Here is a 23204-nt window from a genome sequence, read left to right on the forward strand (position 1 = left end):
AAGACCTTTCATTTGATACTAATTACATTGACCTTTTGACCTTGACCTTTGAGATTTTGTACTTATTAACCAATAATTAAATTTGCATTTAAGATAAGCTTAATCTTTGATATGTTGCCATACGTTATAATCAGTGTTTTACAAACACATTTTTGTTTCTATACAGTGATGCCCTGAAAAACAGCTTATTGAGAGGGTTGAATTTTCTAATGCTTGTCAAACTCCAAAGGGCAATGTCAAAAAGTCAAAATAACTGGTACTTAAGTTACAATCAATGCACTTGTGAAATCTGAAAGCCTTTGTCTTAGCTGTTCAAAAGTTATAGACAATGGTAAAGGTTTAGGAAAGTTCAATACTTTACATGTCAAGCTCAAAAATAATTATACCCACTGACATGTCTTATTTAAGGTTTTACTGATCGTTAAATGGGTGAAATGAGCTCAAATTATCATTATGTTATAAATCAATTCTTTTGATTTCTCGGTTGTAGTGCCTAGCAGTAATATTCCAAAGAAGACAAAAGTCGAAACCTGACTCAAGCTGTTCACTGTAGTTTCTACAAATGTTCAGATTTTTAAAGGATTTCTTTTTTAAAATCTTAACTGGCATCCACTTGTAAATTCATTTGTTAATTCTTGCAAATTTATCTGGAAGATGTTATGGACTTCATTGGATACCAAGAAATTTGACCCTTTGACCTTGGAGATTGACTTACTTTTTTTCAAACTTTAACCTTGGCTTTAACTTTTGAACAGTAAGGGCTAGAGCTTTCATCCTTCACATATGTAGTCCTGGTGACAAGACCTTTCATTTTATCAACAACTTTGACCGTTTAATCTTCACCTTAGAGTTTGGCCTACTTTTTACCAACTTTAACATTGGCCATAACTTTTCAACGGTGAGGGAAATCGCTTTCATACTTCCCATATGTTATCTTTGAGGCAAGGCATTTTTTTTTTAGAAACAAACAACCTTGACCCCTTGACCTTGACCCCGGAGTCTGCTACCTTTAAAAACGTTAACCTTGGTCATACCCTTTGAACAGTTGGTGCTAGTGTTTTTTTATTTCAAATTTGTACTTCCTGTGAAAAGGCCTTACTTTAGGTATCAACGTATTTGATCTGCATTTGAGAAAACTTAACCTTCGCTATGTTGCTATACCGCATCTGTGTTTTACAAACATATCTTGTTTTTCTAATAATTCATTTAGTTTTTTTCTTGTGTAGTGTTAGTATTAAATCGATATACCCGAGTGTTATAATAGAAGGATGTATTCTAAATTTGTTATTTTTGAACCCATTACAGTGCTTTTACATCATTAAAATGATGAATATTTTCTGAATTATTTGAAGGACGACTAAATTTGACAGATGTTCTTCTAATAATTAAAATGTATGTTTTAATTGTTCACAAAATATTTGTTAAGTTAATTAAATCAATATCACTTTTGAAATTTAAGGAAACGGTGAATTGAGAAGGAAATAAATTCATATATAAAATATGTCGGTATCATAATCTGTAAGCATTGGTTAATGCAAGGTAAGTAAGACGATTATCAATTTTACAATTTCCAAAATATTAAGTCGATTAACAAAGTTGTAGTTCTTAAAAATGGGGGGGGGTCTCTAAAAGTACACTGCCAAGTTGTTTTAACTTAACTTATTCATGCCCTTAACTTCTTTCATATTCCAGGTCAAGGAAGTGGTACAAGCATACTACATTTGACTGTGCAACTCATATTTTTAAGCCATATAAGGTACATATGAAATTCTATAGCATGGTATTCAAACTGAAAAAGTTAAGAAAAGAAAAACAGTCATCCATCACCGTAGAAATTACAAGCATTACAAGTCTTAAAACATGCATAAAAGAAATACAAATGTATAGATTTGTCCTTAATCAGACAAATACAGTCTGTAAGCAATGGGTACTGTGATGAAAAGTACGAAGATAACGAATAGTGCTGGATCTCAGCAAATCTATGAACAAGGTACAAGTGTTGGCAGAGACCCCTGGAGATTTCAAAGGTGTGATCAGGTGTCAAAAAGAAGAAAGTAATCCCCATTTGCATTGGTCAGTGTGCAGAAAATAATTCTTACTTGCAATGGTTGTTCTTTCAGTTAATCTAGAAGGACCAGCTGGAAACATATGCTCTATTCATTTAGAACAAAATCATTAACACATTCAGGAAAAAAAAGATAATTCTAGTTTTTAATCCTTTGACATCCCGTTAAAGCAATATGAGCTACATTTTTGAAAATTTTATTTTTCTATTAAAATGTGTTATTATGATAAATTTGTTTGTAACTTAGACCATTATGATCAATTAAACTGAAATAAAGCAAAAAAAAAAAAAAAAAAAAAAAAAAAAAAAAAGATTTCCATATAGTTACAATCTAATTGCAATATACAGTTTTATATCAGAAATCATTATTGTACAGGAAAAAATCTAATTTTGATTCTAAGCTTATAAGTAGTTCTTCCATAGCAAATAAAAAGAACAGAAGTTTATTATCGTTATTATTTCTGTTTATGAAATAATTTAAACAATAAAATGTTTCATTGTTTGATATAACTGGAATTAACGGAAGCAGCTATTGCAGGAAAAAGACATGATCAAACCCGCGTACAAATGTAAGCGGGTTATGTATATACAATCCGTTAAATAAAGCAAACAAAATATACATTTAATTGTTTATATTCATATCTGTTTAAATAATCATTTAATGTAGGATTAAAAAGATTAATTGAATTATTGTATTAATGATGCGAACGTCTTTATACGTTTCATTGATGGAACAGCCACTGATTAAGAAATCTGTACAGGCCACATGACTGTTTCATGATCATGCAGTAATTAACGCAATGGGTTTTCCTAAGAAATAAAAGATAAAATATTCAGAGGATGTAAATATTATTAACTAATTTGCAACAAAAAATTCCGACATCAAAATTGCAGCTCATAGTGCGTTAAGTTATCTATTATATGACATTATGATGCGGTGTAACTGTTTCCATATAAAGATTTTATACTGCCTCAAACTTATTTTCTAAATTTATTTTATTTTATTTTTAATCTAGATAACTATGGAGTCGTGTGTGTCATCAATATACCCTTTCTCTTACTTGTGATGGCTATTATACATGTCCATGCAACAGAAAACTTCTGTCCTCACAGTGTATGTTTCTGTTCGGACAATATTACGGCAGATTGTTCGAATAGAAATCTTAAGACTATCCCTGCCGGATTGCCACTGAGTGTCAAAACTTTAGTTCTGTCAGGAAATAAATTCCCGATTCTTTCGAATAACTTATTCAACCCTATCCGTACCCATAATATTACAAATTTGTTGATAGATAATTGTCAGATACAAAATATTTCAGAAGACTCATCTGAACGTTTACAAACCCTGGTTCATATTGACTTGGCTTATAATAAATTACCCATGGAAAGTCTCTATGATGCCATCCAACATCTGGGAAATTCAAGCGTTAAGGTGTTAAATGTTTCTGGCCTAATTCTCAAAACTCGATTGTTTCCTGTTACGTTAAAAAACATATTCCTTACGTCTTGGTTAAGGGGGTTGGAGGAGGTTGTTATTCGATCCTGTGGCTTACGGTTTTTTACTTTTGATTCGTTTAAAGAATTGTCAAGTATAAGAAAAATTGATTTTGGTGGCAACTTGATATCAAATTTTGTAGTTCCAAAACTTCAAATTTATACTTTAGAAGAGCTGAATTTTACAGATAACATTTTCGAAAAACTTCCCAAGTTCTGCTTGAATAACACGCGGAATAAAATACCAGCGTTTCCAAGGCTGCAAACATTACATATGGCCGTGAATGATTTGATGGATACTTCCTTCTTTGTAGATCAAGGCTTCTGTCTTCAACGCGTTAGATTTCTGAACATTTCAGGCAATTTATTCCAAACAATCACTTTCTTCTCGTTCGTTAGAATGAATAATTTACAAACCTTAATCATAGATAATTTAAACGGAGTTGTTATGGACAATAGATCGTTATCATCAACATCTCTCCAAACACTCGCTATAGGACGTATCGTGGAGAGAAAGGACAAAGAATTCAAAAATATTTTCCTCAATTGCCCAAACATCCTGGTTCTACGAATAATGAATACCGATTTTTCAAAAACTGACGTCAGAAAAATGCTGGAACCTCTGAAAAAATTGTCATCCTTGACAATTATATATGGTTTGATTCATCAAATGACTTTTTTAAATGATTTTACAAAATTAACAAAAATAGACTACAGTTTTAATAAAATTAAAGAAATTTCTGGAAACTTTGTTCAAAATTTAACAGCAGTAAATCAATTAACTCTACAGAACAATAGTTTAAATAACATCAATCAAACATCTTTGCCCGATTTTCTTTGGAAAAATGAAAGCTTTCTTCTTGATGTATCGTCCAATCCCTTTGATTGTGGATGTCAACTTGAATGGTTCAGAGAATGGATAGAAAACAACAAAGACCGAGTGATCGGATATCCAAAGAAATATATTTGCGAATCCCCATTGGAATTGAAAGGAAGGAGCCTATCCGAATTTGATCCAGCTTCGGAATGTCACAAATTAAATCCGTATATCATACTAGCATCCATTTCCTGCGGACTTCTCTCAATTCTTATTTTCACTACATTTCTCTTAAGGAAATTTCGCTGGGATATCAAATATTACATTTACATTTGCAGAAATAGAAAACCTACGGGTTATAAAAGATTTACCGACGACGAAGAATTTTTATATGATGCTTTCATTGCGTATAACACGAACGACAGAAAATGGATAATGTCTGAACTTGTTCAAATGCTAGAAAGAAATCACAAATATAAGCTGTGTTTGCACGAGCGAGACATCATTCCAGGTGGGGTGTATGTGGAGGACATCGTGGAGAGCATTGACATGAGCAGGAAATTAATCCTAGTCCTCTCAAATCACTTTATGGACGATCAATGGTGTAAATATGAAACGGCTCTCGCGAGTCACACTCTGGCAGACGGTGACAGTCACAAGCTTTTCCTGATTCTTTTGCAGGATATTCGTTCTGAACACATGAACGGCTCCTTGAAAGTGCTTCTTAACTCAACCTCACATGCTAGGTGGACGGAAGAGAAAACTGAACAGAGAAAATTCTGGCAAACTGTCAAGCAATTCATGAACTGAAATTCTAAACGATTATACAAACTTTTGAATCTTCTCTTTTTCCTCTTTTTTTTTAATTTTTGTTTCCATACAGTAGTTAAGTTGCTTATTCATTACACTGTTTTTTTTTAAAATGTGCTTGTATTGTACTTTTAGTCCAAGCAGTAATCATCATAGTGTTGGACATATAGACATGAAAATATATAGCTTTATATTTGTTAAGCTTGTATTTTTTAAATGTTAGATGTTAATATTAATTTTTTTTAAAATGTGACTTTTTAAAATTTCTTCTGACATGTACCCAATGTTTTTGTGTGTAAATAGTACCAATGTATGCTTGTAACTAATTTCAATAACTAACATTTTCAAAATAAACTCTTAACTCTCCTTTAAAATAAGGAAATAAGGTAAACATATCAATATTTTCCTAAATACTCTCACTAAGTTTATAGATAAATTTAAATGATATCCTAAATCAATTCCTTAATTGTATTTTATCAAATGTAACAATGAAAATAAACATTATTTTACCTAAAATTAGTTTAATAATATAACATCAACTAATTATCAATAATATAACATCAACTAACTCATTAAACTAATATCATGCAAATTAAATATCATGCAAAATAATCTTGTTCCTATATGCATTTGTAAAAAGTTTTCAAGCAGAATATTGTATACATTTGTAATTTGCATTGTCTCATTGAAATATATAATGAAAATTAAATTGTTTTAAACAATTTTGAAATTGACGGTTCTGGCTTAACTTTATTCAAACGCTGAGCAACATTAATTACTAGAATACCACCATGTGCTCCTTGTCATGATCGGAATTTTTTTCCGTAGTCAATTCAATTTATAAATTACGCGGGCTGTTCGGAAATTATTGAGACATTGTGTATATTTTGCTTTCTAATGAACGCCTTTCGGTGAAAATTTGCAGATACGTTTGACATACACTAAAAATTAATATGAGCAAGAAATATTTTACAAATATTAAATATTTTCTATACAATGGTATATAAATGTGTCTATAGTAGGGGTACCCGGAGCAGTCGCGAAATCAGATATTGAAATATGTTACACCAAAATTCTAACTCTTCGTGGATCCATAATGACAGCGAAAATAATTCAGTTTAAGTGTACAATTGTTCAGCTTTGTTGCAAATTCGGAAATCATAAAAAAAAATTAAGCACGGTCGAGAAATCTGCTAACGACGACAAAATAGATTTTGACGTCAAGGTCGGAGCAGCCAGCATACCTAAAATTTTGTGTAGCGTTATGTAGAACTCTTTTCAAGACTGAGCGACCTTTTTAAAACAATAAAAACGAGAAAAAATAATGTGTTTGTTTTTTTTTCATTGGTATGCATTGTTTTTTTTTACAATTAATTTAACCGAAGTAAAATTAAAAGATATGGACGACCTTGAGTTATTACGTACATTTTTGATACCGCTACAGTATTAAACCTGCGTTGCATAAATGGCACTGCACGATTCTGAGTCATCCTTTCTCACAAATGAACATGTTTCACTGGGGTATGGGGTAGCAACAGCATACATTTTTAAATAATAGTTTAAAGAAAGAGACTGTTTGATTTTTGTAATGTTATGTGTAATAACAAAGAAGGAAGAGTACTAAACGCTTCCCGATCGTTTCACAAGCGAAATAATATACGGCTAACGTAACGTTAATTGACGTAGCGATGCTGCTCCAGGTCAATAATAATAATAATAATAATAATAATAATAATAATAATAATAATTCTTTATTTAAAGAAGGTAGTCCGATTAGTGCACGCACTATTCTTCCCCGGGGCCTTCTATAGACAAAATCAACAAACATACATACATATATATAAATATACAAAATCAATAAATAATCATAAGCTATTTCTACATTGTTTTACAAATTTTTTGACTTGATGCTTGAAAGCATTGAGTGTTTGAGACATTCTTATATGTACAGGTAAATTATTCCATAAGATAGCACCAGAGTATTGAAAGGAGTTCTCAAAGAGTTTACATTTATGAGATGGTACACAGAGGTCTAAATTAGATTCAGATCGGAGATTGTATCGATTATTACACTGGAAGTCAAACATACTATTTACATAAGTAGGGTGAGAGTTGAACAATGATTTATATAACAAAACATATTTATTTACAATAAGTTGCTCATACACTGTGAGCCATTCTAGGTTTTCAAAGAGAGGTTGTGAGGGCGCATCAATAGGAGCATCTAAAATACATCTTGCAGCACGTTTTTGAAGTTTATATACTCTGTCAAGATTTGAGTGAGATGTATTACCCCAAACAGTTAAACAATAATCAATTGAAGGCATAATATATGCATTGTAAAACAGCTTGCGTGTTTGAATAGGGAGAAACTTTTTAATTCTACGGAGGGCAGAAATTTTACGTGACAGTGTTTTACAAACATGGTCAATGTGTACATTGTATTGTAAAGAATTATCTAAATAAACTCCAAGAATTTCTTCATTTGATACAAAATCAAGTTTTCTGTTAGATACAAACAGATTAATTTCATGCTCAGAAAAATTTGATCTCTTTTGATGCGTACCAACTAACATGCATTTAGTTTTTGTAGCATTTAGAACCATTTGATTTTGAGAACACCATTTTTCTATAAAAGCTATATCCGTTGATAATGTATCTACAATAGTTTGAGAATCTTTACTTGATGCATGTAAAGTGGCATCATCTGCAAATAAGTCTAATTTGGATTTTGTAATACATAAGGGAAGATCATTAATGTAAAATAAAAACAGAAGAGGACCTAGAATAGAACCCTGTGGAACTCCCGCTGTGACTTGCTGATAAGATGAATGTTTGTTGGACAGATGTACACTTTGAAGTCTTTCACTTAAATATGATCTGAACCATTGTAAAGTTATTGCGTCAAAGTTATAACATTGTAGTTTTTTAAGTAGAATATCATGATTGACAAGGTCAAAAGCTTTACTGAAATCAAGAAAAACAGTACCAACAAGTTTACCTTGGTCCATTTCATTTAACCATTCATCTGTAATTTTTGTAAGGGCTGTTTGGCATGAATGTAGTTCTCTGAAGCCTGATTGAGAGTCTACTATAAGATCAAAATCCGAAAAAAGAGATCGTATATATTTTGCCACATGTTTTTCAATAACTTTTGATAATGTTGGTAAAATAGAAATAGGCCAATAATTATTTGGATCTAATCTGTTTCCTTTTTTATAGACTGGGGTAACTTTTGCAAGTTTAAAACTATCGGGGAAAATGCCAGTTTTGATACTAGTATTTATAACATGGGTCACAGGTTTATGTATTATCTTTGAAGTAAGTTTCAATAAACGTGGCCCGATGGTATCAACACATGAAGATTTACTAATATCTAGTTTATTGAGTAAAGCTAGTACTTCATCATGATTTATGAGTGGGATAGAAAACTTGTCTGCTTCCAATTTAGACTGAACAAAATCTAAAAGATCTGTCAAGTCATTTTCCTCCTTACTTATGCCTGAAAGAAGTTCTGTAGAAATATTTGAAAAATGAGAATTAAACATTTCTACTATTTCTTGTGTGTCCTCTGTGATATAATTATTTTTAGCAAGTGCAGCTGGAATATAATTATTAGATTTAGAGGCTAAATTGTTTAGTACATTCCACATTTGTTTTGGATTTTTGTTTTGTTCTATAGCTGTTTTGTAATAACTAATCTTGGCGTTTTCAATTAGTGATGTAACTTTATTGCGCCATATTTTGAAATTTTCAAAGTCTTTATTTTTATGGAGGGTATCACGCATGTGTTGAGCTTGCAGAATTTCTTGAGTTAAACATTTAGGTCTTGTGTCATGCTCAACTCTTTTTGTTTTTACTTTTGCGTGTTTATCTAATACCTCATTAAAAAGTGAATAAAATTTATTAAGTGCTTCATTAGGGTCAGAGAATAATTCCAATGAATGGAAATTAACCTCCTTTAAGTCTGCAAGAAAATTATGTTCATTAAATCGTTTAAAGTCTATGTATGTTATTTCTGTGTTCTTGAATTTGTTGGTGTTATTATTTAATTTTCTCGTAAAACAAACAGGATAGTGGTCAGATATTGCAATTGACGGTACTGCAGATTCACATATGTTTTCTGGTAGGGTCGTATAAATATGGTCAATAAGAGTTGATGAGGTGTTTGTAATTCGTGTAGGTACATTAATTAGCTGTGTGAAGTCATATTCTTCAAAAGCAGAGGTCCAGTACCTTGGGGGGTCTTTAATCAGGTCGATATTAAAGTCACCTGTTAAAATAATTTCAGCATCGTCACAGCGGGATGCACAATTTATCTCCCGTGTTAGACTTTCTACCCAGCAGGTGGTGGCAGATGGGGGCCTATATGTGGTACAATAAAAAAGTGGTTTTGAATTAGGGATATTAATTTCAAGCCATATGGATTCAATATTACCTATTTCAAAATCATTTCGACGTTTGTAATGTAAATTTTTGGAGACATAGACCATTAATCCTCCCCCTGATTTCAGTAACCTATCTTTCCTCTCAAAATTAAATCCTTCAACATCTAACTCACAGTTGTCTGTTTGTTCATTTAAAAATGTTTCACAGATACCAAATACATCCATAGAGCGATATCCTGATAAAAGAATTTTAAGTTGATCAATTTTTGGCATGATGCGACATATATTTAGATTTCCAAATCTAAGACCTTTCTTGACGAGTCCGAAATTGTTTATATATTTATTTGAAGTTTCCTTTTGTGAATGACCATTATTTGTAGAAATTGATGAATTGGGAATTTGTTTTGTTGATTTAGTAAAGGAGGATGTACATGATTTCATATGAAATATTTTTTTTGACAGGATTTACATTACAGTTACTGACTGATTGTGAAGAAGACATAAAACTTTTAGCTACATCTGATCCTACTGATCGGTCTTTGATATTACGTGCAATACAGATATAAGAACATTTGCATGATATTTCACACTGGATGAAAAATACAGTTTCCGCATGGCTGAAACTCTACTGAAACTCTGCGGAAACTTAAGGTTACTAATAGTTTCTGCAAAGTTTCAGTGCGGAAACTTCAAGTTTCATCAAGTTTCCGCAGTGCGGAAACCAAAGGTGTCCACGAATCCAAATAGTTTCCGCAACTGAAACTTGCTGAAACTTGAGGTATACACAAGGTTTCAGTATGCGTATACGGTTGAAGTACATCTGGTTTACCAATGGTTTCCGCAACAGAAACTTGCTGAAACTTGAGGTATACGCAAGGTTTCAGTATGGGTATACGGTTGAAATACATATGGTTTACCAATGGTTTCCGCAACAGAAACTTGCTGAAACTTGAGGTATACGCAAGGTTTCAGTATGCGTTTACAATATTGATATACATAAGGTATACTATAGGTTTCCGCAACGGAAACTGAAGTATTGACTACACAATTTAGCCCTGGTTTTCAACCAAAAGTCATTTTCCCCCTGAATTCTCACATGGAAAAAACAACAACACACTAACACTAGTTATCAAAGAATATTTAATGTTATTATCAACGTTTACATACATCGGGTTGAACATATATTTTCTCTTGCATCATAAACATTTTTACAGCTAAGTCCGAGCCCTCAAGTCACGACAGGAGGACAGAGAAAATGTCTGCATTTAACGATGTCTCATACATCAGAGATATAATCTTGCGAGAGGAACTTAGAACTGCATTACTGCAATCAATCAACTAAACCTGAATTTGGTTTATGCAAATCTAGTATTATCAAGGAAATGTAAAATTACTTGGTATAATAAATGCACAAGTTCAAATCATAAGTAGGCAATAAGCACCAAGGTGGATTCCTTTGTTAAAAATTCAGTTTGTAGTCCATCATCAACCAACAGAAAAGACCTTGAGTGGTTCTCATTTTTTGATGACCCGCTTAAACTTATCATGCTTATGCTAGTGGTGGCTGCATGTTTTCGGAACTGTGCAATGCATCACTGTAGTCTGCATGTATGACCTGTTTCAGTTGACTTTAAAAACATCAATGCTTGAGTATAAAGAGACTTGTTTTCATCATTGGAGAAATGATATCATGTTCAAGTTGGATTGATCTGCTCATCAGTTACTTCAACCTATTAAAAATATATATAAATATAGTTTAACAAAATCCGAATCTAAATAAAACAACATGTTAGATCCTCTCGCATTCTTGCTACACAACATCTAACAACATCCCATAGAAGGTCACGTCAGATGTCAAATACGGAACAACTCTAGACTTATTCGTTCCCATATATGAAATACAATAATTTTGCAGTTGACTATTTGATTGGTTAATAGAATTTGACCTCTGACATGACACTCTACAGGATGTTGTTAGATTTAGGCAGTATCTAGTACAAGCCTTTGTTTGATTAATTTCACATTTTAAGCATTTTATCAGAATGATTTAAAATGAAATCTAAAAATTTATCAAGTGTAAAATCTCATTAGTTTATTAAAGTTGCCTCTTTTAAACACTTGACTACGGATAATGAAATAACCAAACTTGAATTTATTTGAATGTACCTGAATATGTATGTATGGATTTGTTCCTGATTTTCAGAGTAAATTAAGGAATTTTTTTTTCATTCTACTTGTTCATCAAAATATTTTTTTTTATTTGAATAACAACTAGAGGCCCATAGACCTAAGGCCAAAATAAAATTATAGTTTGTTTGGAATTGCCTCCCACCTCATTGAAATGCCCCCCTCCTGAAAAAATTTTATTGACCAAAAGTAGGAAGATTTTTTTTGCCCATTACATGTATCACACACACCACACAAAACACTGAAATGTAGTGTCAGATCTATGTAAAATTAGGTATTTTTGTTCTGAGATTTTTATCAAAAATTTATAATTTATCTTCAATTAAAAAAAAAAAAATAAATTCCCTCCCTCCCACCTGTGTCTGAAACCCTCCAGGCGGCAATTCCAAACAAAGAATTTTTTAAGGATGGCCTAATAGGTATCATGTAACAACTTTCACTCAATTGAATTTGGTTCGTGTTTTAAACAAAAAGCCATGAAATTCCCAATTTTGAAAGACGCACCATTGTTTATCATAATTATACACTTAGCATACTTACTTTGGTTACTCAGTACCCAAAGGTGGATCAGAGTAATAAAGATAAAATGCAATTCCATTTTAAAACCACCAGTTATGTACCCCATTCCGCAGGAACCACTAACCCTGGGGCCACACATTTCAAAATTTTCTAAATGTTATCTTGAGTTTTATTTCATCATAAATGGTTGATTAATTCCAAAGAGCTATATAGACCAACCCTAGTACTAGAACCCCTGACCTTGGGACCATGAATTTCATAATTATGGTAGATGACCCAGTGCTGATTACAATCATGCTAACAGTTTGACTGCTTGATGTCCAGGAGTAAAGAAGAAGAAGGGGGGTATCATAAAATTTACAAATTTTGTTCCCCTTCACCAATAGATGCTTTGTACCAAAATTGGTTGAAATTGGTTGAGCGGTTGCAAGGAAGAAGCTGAAAATGTTCAAATATTAACACACGACAGACAAAAACAGATAGTAATAGGTCACCTGAGTTTACTAAGGTGACCTAAAAATAGGCCTGTTGATAAGTACTTATTTTAAATAAATCATAGAATTTTAGTAGGTAGCTTGCAAAATGAGACTTTCTAAGAAAATGTTAACATCTGTTAATTTGATGGAAATGCTGAACATATAAAGATATCATATAAAGCTTAAATAGCAGAGAAAAGCAGCTCATACCCCCTCCCTCCCCCACAACACACACACACACACTGACAACAACTGACTATGATAAATAGAGAGCTTTAAATTATACAGTGAGATTAAGAAAACAATAGAAAATAAAAACATAAACTTTGTGCTTTAGTCCTTAATTTCCTAAAATAGAGTTACATAAGTTCTTACTAATAAAACATACTTTTTAACAGAAGTATTCTTCATCCTCTCTTAGTTTTCAGATGATTTGTTCCATGGATATCTGAAATTAAAATAGATTGAGTTAGTACAGTGCCGTACAGTAATAACTTTTTTGTTTTTAGCATGAGCTCAGAAAAGTCCCAAAAACCACTTGCATGTCCATTTCCTTACACCTGACATGCAGTGAAAATTCTAATGGACACATGACAAAGAAAAAAAAAATGAATGGAAATTGTATCATTTTAAAATGGACACAGTCACACTCTGGTCTAATTTTAAGTGGCAGTCCTATCACAACCTCAATTTATTCTTGAAATGCAAATAAATCTGAGAGTGAGAAAAATTAAATAAGTTATTATTTTCCATAAAAGCAAGACTACATCTAAATTATGTTTGTTTAAGATATTTAGGCCTTCTCCGATTCAAAATTATAATTCACTTGATAATTCATTTTATTTAATATTCTATTTTACATCAAGGGAAGATCATTATTTGTATAATAAGACAGAACTAGGACTCTTCAGTGGCCATTGTTGAAAACTGATTTAATTAGTGATAGAAATATGGAAAATGGTAAACAACTATAAACAGAGAGATTACAAAAATCTTATTTGTGTATCAGTCATTTTATCAAATCAAAAAAATTTAGAGATCATAAAAGTATTATGTCAAATTTTCATAATGGGTCACATTGCCAGTGGTTAGAGCGACACGCCTAGAGTTGGGGAGTAAGAGCTGATTCTTACATCACGGATCTGAATCAAATGTAGTACACAGAGACTGGTCCCTCGGATGAGACTGTGTTGGTGACGTGTCCACATTAATAAAAAGTTCTCTAAAGGGTAACAAATAAATACAAGTATATGACTGTATAATGAATCAATACATGTAACTTAAGAAATTGAAAATGGCCAATTGCCCATTTCATCAAGCTCCAGTCTATCATAAATCATATACAGGTAAATACTGTTCTGTTCATATCAAGAGAATCATTTTTACGGTTGTGATTTCTGATGTATTTAGAAATTGCACCACATTTAAAGGCCGAGATTTTTAACCGTACGGTTTTCTCAGGTAAGGGGATGGACTAAATTTTACATGCGTGGCACCCCGAGGCACTGACGGTCGTGCAGACCGGGGGAAGCGCTAATCCCTATACACAAACAGTATACACAGGAAGTCAATGAGTATTACCTGTACAGCTTGTTGGCCCTATGTTCATCATTAATTAAATCAATAACTCTCGACACCGTAAATAAAAAATATCATAAGTAATAATTGATGATAATTATTAATTCCACAATTTCAGACTTATATCTAATATCATACAAGCAGAAATCTCACTGGTCGACTTTTGTTAAAAAATCTACGGTGTGTACCTTACATTCTATGTCACAGCAGCAATGACTTGATCGAGTTCGTTGTTAAAAAAAATCATGAAACACAGGTAAAAATTCAAAAGTAAAATTCTCATCCTTGCCTGTCCCTTTCAAAATCTTAAAAACTTTTCATGTTTAGCAATTAGAGCTTCGATTACGTCAAATAGCAACAGTTACTTCCCGTTTGTATAAAAAGTCGAGTGGTCCTATATTTCGCAAATGTACATTCTGTATCTTATTGTGAAAAATTCGCGATAATGATGGTTTGGTAAAGTTAGAATTACATACAAATATGTATGTATTTTTAGTAAATTCAGATAATAATTAAACAACTGAAAACAACATATTAATTTATTGCTAAATTGCTTATTTCTTTCTAAACTATTTTTAACACCTGTGACCTTGAACGGAGGTAACAACCCACGGGTATGAAAAAGGAATAGAAAAGAAAGAATATATTTAATACTTGTCCAGGCGAAGTTGTTACTAATCAGTCGTTTTGTTTTCAACCTTACTATCCAATACCTGCAAAAAATGTTACCAGCTTATTTTCTCCTTTATGTTCCGTAATGTTTTCGCTGCGTCTCAAAACAAGAATCTTTTTACGACTGAAAACAGTCGTCTATACACTTTTCATTAGAAAAAATACATACAATCTTGATTTACTGTATTGAAACACTATTATGAGATCATTTTCAATTTATAATGTCTTGAAATGTTTGTAATAAAGATAATCATACTCAATTATAATCAAGTTAAAATTGTTGTATCGAAATTGCTTCCTCATTACGATAGTGATTTAGCGGTAAACATCAGACGACCGAAAGTTAATTTGATTGTGGCCACGCGTGTCAAACAAGGTGAAGAGATATACACAGGGACTAGTAGCTAAATGTCAATGAATTTCAAGTACCCAATGATGGCCCTTAATTTATTTGATTGACGGGGGGATACAGACCAGGTAAATCTGAGTGCGGTGCTTATTATCTCGGGCTTTAATACACAAGGTAAAATAAAAACATGGTATTTCTAATGAACAATTACACCATGCACACTACCGGTAAATCAAGTTTTAGGTTGCTAAAATAGTGTTAATTGTTTCATATAGATCAAAACATGCATATGTGTCAGCATGAAATTACAATTGATCTATCAATTTAAAATAAATATCATTTTAACATTTTACGTTTAATTACCCATAATTATGCCTTGTAAGAAAAGATGTTTATGTATCTTTGTACATAACTATTTTGTCCATGTTCGACAATGTTTCAAATCATAATGTATGGTATGAAATTTATAATAAAATACTTCAACTTGAAAAATGTGAGGCATTCTGAAAATTATCAAGTCACTTTCATATCCCAAAATCTGCAAGTTCTCAGGAATTTTACTTTCATGACTATAAAACATGTACAAATTGGCAATTCATAGTGATACAATACTACACAATGGCATTCTCCCAACATGATGCCCTCTAACATGTCTAATATTTACGACTCTAGACTGCATGTATGTTAAAAATATATTCAACCCCTTCCTCGGCTGTGCAGCACATTCTTCCATCAATAATAAAAACAATTCAGCAAAAAATAAATGTGGGATTCAAGAAACTACTTCTGCGAATAACAATCAACACATTCAGCAGTTATAATGAACAACAAAGCTCACCTTTTCCGAAAGAACATAAGCGTGGGGGCAAATCTTTCGATTTTCCAAATGAAAAAGTAAACACCGGATACAAGTTCATAACGATATTATCCTCTAAAACCAACCTACATTTAAAATTCCGGAATACTACAACACGTTGTATTTTTTTTTTTTTACATGATCGGGACGATGCAAAAAAACACAATAGCATTTTCTAATAATCATACGAAAACATGCAAGATAAATACAATGGTAAAAAATGCATGCGGCCGTTTTAACAGCAATTAATTATACGTATTACAACCTATGCTGAGAATGATTTACAAGGCGCTTTTTCAAAATAATTATAACTGTACAATGGTCAATTTGAATTTTTGGAACGCGCCGTTTTGACCCAACTTTATTCTTACGATTTCAGACAATAAAAACAAAAATAAAGGTGCTCTGAACTGTAAGAAATAACTACCTGTATCTAATCTGTCGTTTGGGGTGCCTTTCTTCTGTGTAGAGTCAAAAGATCTTCTCATCTCTGTTGTTTTTCTTGAGCAAGTTCTTGGTGTTTTCTTCGCCATTTTGTCCCTCTTTCTTCTACTAAAAATCTAACCAATGAGAGAGAAGCATTCTATCGCGATACGCCACCTAGTGATTGAATGTCAGTCTCTACGGAAAATTCACCTTAGTTTTTGCATTTCTCTTTTGGCAATATTTTTTTTTACGTTTTAATTGCAGACGTCCTTGCATTTATGACAACAGAATGAACAGTTTTAAATGCTAAAATAAAATTGATCATGGAATCGAAGGGGGTATAAATATTTTAAGTCCCTTATTATCATGATTATGGTAATTGTTGAAACGGACTGTCCAGATTTTTTACAAATAGATTTAAAATCATATACACATGTACGTAGATTATTGTGCAAAAAAAAAGTATACAAGTCAACAAAGTTATGCTGATGGCATATTATCCACATGAGCGATTTACCCCCCCCCCCCCCCCTCTAGCAAGCGATACGAATTAGCTGGTTAAAACCTTATCACAAGTCTGCAAATTTATGTTATGTTTTTTAAAATCTTAATCTATGGGATACATTTTTATTTGTGTCCTAAAATATAATAAATAAATTAACAAAGTACGTGTAAGTTTATAATCATTGTTATATAGTGAATTATATAATGATTAATTTTGACCTTCGTAACTTAAATAAAACGAAGAACAAAATTACAAACTATATTAGGTGTTGTATGAGTCTCTCTCTCTCTCTCTCTCTCTCTCTCTCTCTGGTATTGCTTTTTATACTTATGTGAAACTCAAAAGTAAAATTGTTATAAGAATTATTAATCAATTGTTAAAAATTTCCATCTCAGAAAATATCTACATGTACAATTAAGTCTATATGTTAACTAAGAATTTCCTGTCACAGGTTACAAATTGAAGTGGCCAGATTTACCAATATTTCTCGAGAAGATCGATCAAAGAAAAAAAAATTCATTCCATTAATAGTAAATCGCGCTACTTCTCAGCATTAGATGATGAACAAATAATTATTATACCCCCCGCTTGAAAAGGGTGTATAGTAATCGGTATTTCCGTCCGTCCGTCCGTCTGTTACGCTTTGGGGTACCCATCTCTTATCCGCAACTCGATCCTCTCATACCACTGAAGGAAATTTAATGAAACTTTCACAGAATCTTCATTACATATTGCCATTGTGCACCTCCTATTTTACTTTTTGATCTGACATATATTTTGGATTTTCCAGAGCAAAACATGGACACTGCCATTATATTCATATGGGAGGCGGGGGGTATCATTTAGTGAGCTCATTGCTCACAGTAACTCTAGTTAGTTATATACTCAATACAGAAGATACGGAAACTCTTAATTTTGCGGGCAAATTTATAAATCATATCATGTAATAGTAGTCATAGTCCTTTACACATGTCATTTATATTGTTGTTTACTAAATGTATTTATCCTTTTTTTTTTATCTTTTCCTTATTATTGTTATAACCTCACACTTTTCTGTTTTGGACTCTAAATTAGAAATAAAACGTTGTTTTATATAGTGTACTTAGAAATTACCTACAGAAAAAAGTTATGAAATAAAATTCATAGACTTTGTTTTCACTAGATTGCGTGTCATCGACCTCTAAATATTTTCAATATTTGAAGTTTACAATGGTGGCAAACAAGGAATGCACTTAATTGTCGATTTCTTTTTGTGATTGCCGATTTCTTTGTGGAGACATTGTAAAACAATAGTGAAATTTTTGAAATAGTCTGTTGAACTAGCAAATATTCTCCTTACCTGTAGATTAGTTTTATTATTTATTAGATTGATCTATAGATAAATATCTGAGAGGTTTTCCTTTTTTTTTCTTTTAATCACCAACACATAATAAACTTTATAGCTCATATGAAACATTTTATACAAAATATTTTATAAAACAATTTTATTTGTTTGATTTTAGGTGAAGTTATATATATAGTGTGCATGGTGTGTGTGTGGGAATTTTTTTTTTTAATTTTTAAATTTGAATGTTCAGACACCTTGGGGTCATTACTAGTGACTATACTGTGTATACCATGTACTGCATGTATATATTACGCCTGGTCACAGCCCATTGTTCCTCTAAGGTAGAAAAACCTCTCAATCCACATAGAATATACAAAAAATACACCAACACGGTATCAGGTGTCTTCGCGACACGTGTCTCCCCACCTGCGGCACGTGAGGACAGGTGCCCGCGAGTGGGGTTCAAAGAAAAGGGTTGAAAATTTGATCAACTTACATACTACTTTTATTTTTTAAAAAAAAACACAAAAAAACCCAAGTGTTTTCTAAATCACAAATCTAGCACATTATACATCTCAATACGAATATAATTGAACATCTTACTAAAAAGGATAGGTACCGCGTTTTCAGTAATATTGCATTAATTAACATCACAAAAGCAAGATATTTGAAAAAAAATATATATATATAAAAGCCTACACATAATATGCTATCTAATTAAAATGAGATTTTCCATTCGCTCCCAGGGTATTGTTTCACAAAAACAGACTTTTTACATTAATAAGTCTTCCTCGTGCGAATAAGCATTTGGGTAACAAATGAGAAGATTTAATTTTAATTAGATTGACATATTATGCTGCAGATCTTAAGAACCATGGCATCAAATGTTCAGGACATGTTTTCTTGCAATATTTACCCGCGGCTTACGAATAAGATTAACGCCTATCAAACGAATAAAATGTATTCATGAGAACGGAGATAAAAATACATATATGTAGATATTAAATCAATGTAATTATAAAAACAACTAGTAACTATTGCACTATATATCTATGTCGAACACTGAATAGTAAAAAAGGCTTCCTAGTCAGTATGTGTTATTAACAAATTGAATTACAAGTATTGAAATCATAATTATCCATTCAGGAATATAGATACATGTATAAGGAATATAAATGCAAATCTTGCTATCTCAGATAATGTAAACGTTCGCTCTCGTAATTATCTGTATTTCATACACTATGAAGACACACTAATTTTCTTTTTTAAACAAATTAACATTAAATGTAATTGTAGACAGAGGAACCTCCATATATAACCCTTGATTTGATCTCATACGGAAGTAATATTTTGTGAAATTAATGTATGTTATGAAAAGAATTAATTCCCGAGGGGGAGTCTCGAGTTGGGTAATGTAGAAAATCCTGGTGAGAGGAATCGATTTTGTTTAAAAATTCCAGCACAATATGAAATAAATTAATATGAAGCAAGGATCTTGTATAAAGTGCTTATCATTGATATTAATATCGGTATGTGTAAGTTTACACAGAGCACATCTCAAAATCTGAATATGAACTATTAGATAATTAAAAATAAAACCATTTTTTAAAATGTATAAGTAAATAAAAGTATGATATGAGTTGATTTTTCTACCCTTTTGAATAAAAAATAATAGAAAAAGTTTCAGTTCGGTTTCAGCATGCGAAAACCATACAGAATCGAAATCAATAGTAAAAAGATCAAATGAGTTGATTTTTCTACGCATTTGAAAAAAAAAGAAAAGAAAAAGTTTCAGTCCGGTTTCAGCATGCGGAAACCATATGGAATCGAAATCAATAGTTTCCGGAAACTGAAACCTACTGAAACTAAAAAGTATCGTTAAATTGACATTTCATTAAATTTTACATTGGTTTCCGTTTTGCGGAAACTATTTGGAAACAAACCTAATAGTTTCAGCATACGGAAACCCTACAGAAACTTGCTGAAACTATTATATAGTTTCCGCATTGCGGAAACCATACAGGAAACTTCAACGCCAAGTTTCAGCAAGGTTTCCATATAGTTTCAGTTTTGCGGAAACTGGACTTTTCACCCAGTGTCACCACATTCAGCACAGAGATTGTTTAAAACACTAAAGGGGTTTGAATTTAAGAGGGTAGAATGTTCGGCATTTTCTTCTTTGCCGAATTCCTAATATGAACAGTGTTTTGCTTTGTGGCCCGGGGAGTGGCAGTTCCAGCAGACAATCTTAAATCCGTGCCGACAATTCTGAGAGGAATGGCCAGTTTCACCACAGTAGAAACACACATTCATATTTCCAGGCATATTTTGTGTATCATTTAAACGACGCGTTTTGATAATCCGGACGTAAGAATCGTAGGCTTTCAGGAGTGTTGATGTTCCCTTGTCGGATAGATGGATCCCATCCTTCCAGAACAGATCCGAAGATTGGAACATATTTCGGAGTGAGATAAAATTCACACTGTATTCCTCACAAACAAATTTGATGATTTCATTTATTTGAGAAACACTTGTATCTCTTCGTGGTGGTATCTCTGAGATATAAATTTCGGTGCATGGCGATCTCCTTTGGATATCAAGCACAATTTCGGTGAGATCACATTCACTTGTCTCAATATCTCTGTTGCTGGAAGCATCATTTCCACCGGCAAGGATTACGATTGACTGGAATGGTGTTAGGTCAATTCCCTGAAGAATCCGTCTAATATTGGAAAGCCGAGCCCCTCTGTTTGTACGGACTGCAACATTTTTTAGTAATCCACGGGTACGGATTCGCTGTAAGATTGAGCTACCTATTACAAGAACAGATTTTCCAGATGGAACGTCGGTCGCCAGGGTACGGTTCTTTTCCGGTCTGTTGGAGGTTTTCTGCTCTTTCTGGGCTGACAAGGTTTCCGTGGAAGTTGAGAATTCCCTTGTCTCAACTCGGGTATACTGTGTATGTCTCGACACGCCTTCTACACAAGTATCCTTTATGTCACGCGTATCAACAGCTTTGGTTTTTGTAGGTGGTTCCCTTGTTTGAGTAGTTGCATCTACTAACTGAGTGTTTTTGTTCTGAAGAGAATGCAACTCCATTTTCAGTCTCGCAACTTCCTCAGAAAGATCAGTAATAGACTTTGTCAGTTTTTGAATAATTTGAGAACTGTTACAGTTATGACATGGTCTGCTTTCCATATCTTGCAATTTACAAGGTTTAGGGGTGGAAGTATTTTGTGGCTGTTACATCCCTTCAATTTTACTAACCTCAGTTATTGGCAGGTGAGGAATTTGTCCAATGAATTCTCGTAGCCAGGCAAATCTCTCACTCCCTTGAACATGGATTGTCTGAGTTGATTTATATAGTGTCGCTGTAACACTGCCATTTTCTGATTTATAAATGCTTCCGTTTTTGAACCCATTTTTGGCAAACAGAAGTTCACTGTTTAGAGTGCTCACAATGTCTTCAGTCCTATCTTCATCATAGTTCAAAGTGATACTCTGTTGGTTGAATTTCACTCGTAAGAAATCTGGTACATCAATTAAAGAATCTTCTTCATCATCAGCATTAGTTTTTCCATGTGAAAATGAAAATCCAAAAGTATCCAAAATAGATTTGAACAGACTTGTATTTTCATTCAGATTAATCGATTCCATTATTTACCATGATTAACAGCATAGGTAATTACTGATAAGGAGGAGCACTGTAAAACACGTCTGGTCACCTTGAGAGCTTATCTAAATATGAATAGATATCAATAGATATATGTATATTTATTACTTCACCGAAACTTATCTAATTATCATAGGAATTTGAAATTTTGCATAACTATTTTAGTCGTTCTTTATAAGATTTCTTGATGAATTTTCATGAAATTATTTCCGTCCTTTGTAAAGTAAATGTAATTGTCTCAATAATTTCCGAACAGCCCTCGTAGTATAAAAAAACGTAGTTCAGCATTTGACTCAATGATAATGCATAATTGTATTTGCTAATAAGGTCATTGTATAGACCATAGAACCTTATTAAATGATCACTTTATACGAGACTGTTGATATTCGTGTTTCATACACTTGTTTGTCAATAACTTAACTCGTTTTAGAAAGTGTTTGTACATTAAACACGCTTGTCCGTATCGAACCAACTGAGAGATACATAGTGGTATGCAGGTGACAAAGGTATATTGCTGTATAAGTGAGGGAAGTTCACGATTGAAAAGTTGCAGTCACGTTTATCTTAAAGCTTGGTTGTTCGAAAAACATTTAAGTCTTTTTCTAGTAAAATATCCAAGCATGAAACGATGTGCAGACTTCAGTTGCAATTGTGGTATTTATTATTTCATGCTCAATGGGATATATCGTATCTTTATAAGAATGGAAATAACTATTGTTATATATAATTAATATATATATCTTGTTTTGTATAAAAAGTGGAACAGTCGTAAGTTTTTATGTTGTTGATTTTGGTTTACTAGCACCTCAAGAAACCTTTAAAATCTTGTGCAATGGAGTAGTAAGCATCCCCTGTAGGACAATCAAACCCACTCTGCGCTCTTTGTCATAATCTGGATCGCGGAAAAAAGACCTAAGGTATTTGTATGTAGAGGCTGTATTGAATCAGCTTAGAAACATAAACCCCATATGCAATGATAAGGGGAAAAGAATAGATAAAAAAATTGTGAGCACTTCAATTTATCTGTAAATTTAGTTAGTTACTAAGTCGTTGCGTTTTTCT

The 23204-nt window shown here is 32.5% G+C and overlaps 2 protein-coding genes and 1 long non-coding RNA gene across 4 annotated transcripts in view; 1 reads left to right on the forward strand and 2 right to left on the reverse strand.

The window, feature by feature from the left end:
• Positions 1-23204, reverse strand: part of LOC134232155 (xylulose kinase-like) — an 85486-nt gene that overhangs the window by 21075 nt on the left and 41207 nt on the right. The gene's annotated exons all lie outside the window — the stretch shown is intronic.
• LOC134232083 (toll-like receptor 2 type-2) lies at positions 1924-5298 on the forward strand. Its single transcript, XM_062714051.1, has 3 exons — positions 1924-1990; positions 3082-3179; positions 4350-5298. The coding sequence occupies exons 1-3, from the start codon at positions 1924-1926 to the stop codon at positions 5184-5186; spliced, it is 1002 nt and encodes a 333-aa protein (XP_062570035.1). The 3' UTR covers positions 5187-5298.
• On the reverse strand, positions 11183-16970 carry LOC134232090 (uncharacterized). The gene is made up of 3 exons (XR_009984706.1): positions 16639-16970; positions 13145-13204; positions 11183-11304 (listed from the first exon to the last, which is right to left on the reverse strand). It is a non-coding gene; the product is annotated as an uncharacterized LOC134232090 (long non-coding RNA).

This window comes from Saccostrea cucullata, unplaced genomic scaffold (genome assembly GCF_032062105.1).
Source record: "Saccostrea cucullata isolate Sc308-1 unplaced genomic scaffold, CSIRO_AGI_Scuc_v1 ctg5197, whole genome shotgun sequence".
In the NCBI taxonomy this organism is placed as follows: domain Eukaryota; kingdom Metazoa; phylum Mollusca; class Bivalvia; order Ostreida; family Ostreidae; genus Saccostrea; species Saccostrea cuccullata.

Excerpts from the sequence above, each read along its gene's own strand:
- LOC134232083 (XM_062714051.1), top strand. The coding sequence starts at position 1,924 with ATGGGTACTGTGATGAAAAGTACGAAGATAACGAATAGTGCTGGATCT. Across the intron at positions 1,991-3,081 it reads TCAGCAAATCTATGAACAAG|ATAACTATGGAGTCGTGTGT; the intron begins GTACAAGTGTTG and ends TTTTTAATCTAG. Across the intron at positions 3,180-4,349 it reads AAAACTTCTGTCCTCACAGT|AACAATAGTTTAAATAACAT; the intron begins GTATGTTTCTGT and ends TTAACTCTACAG.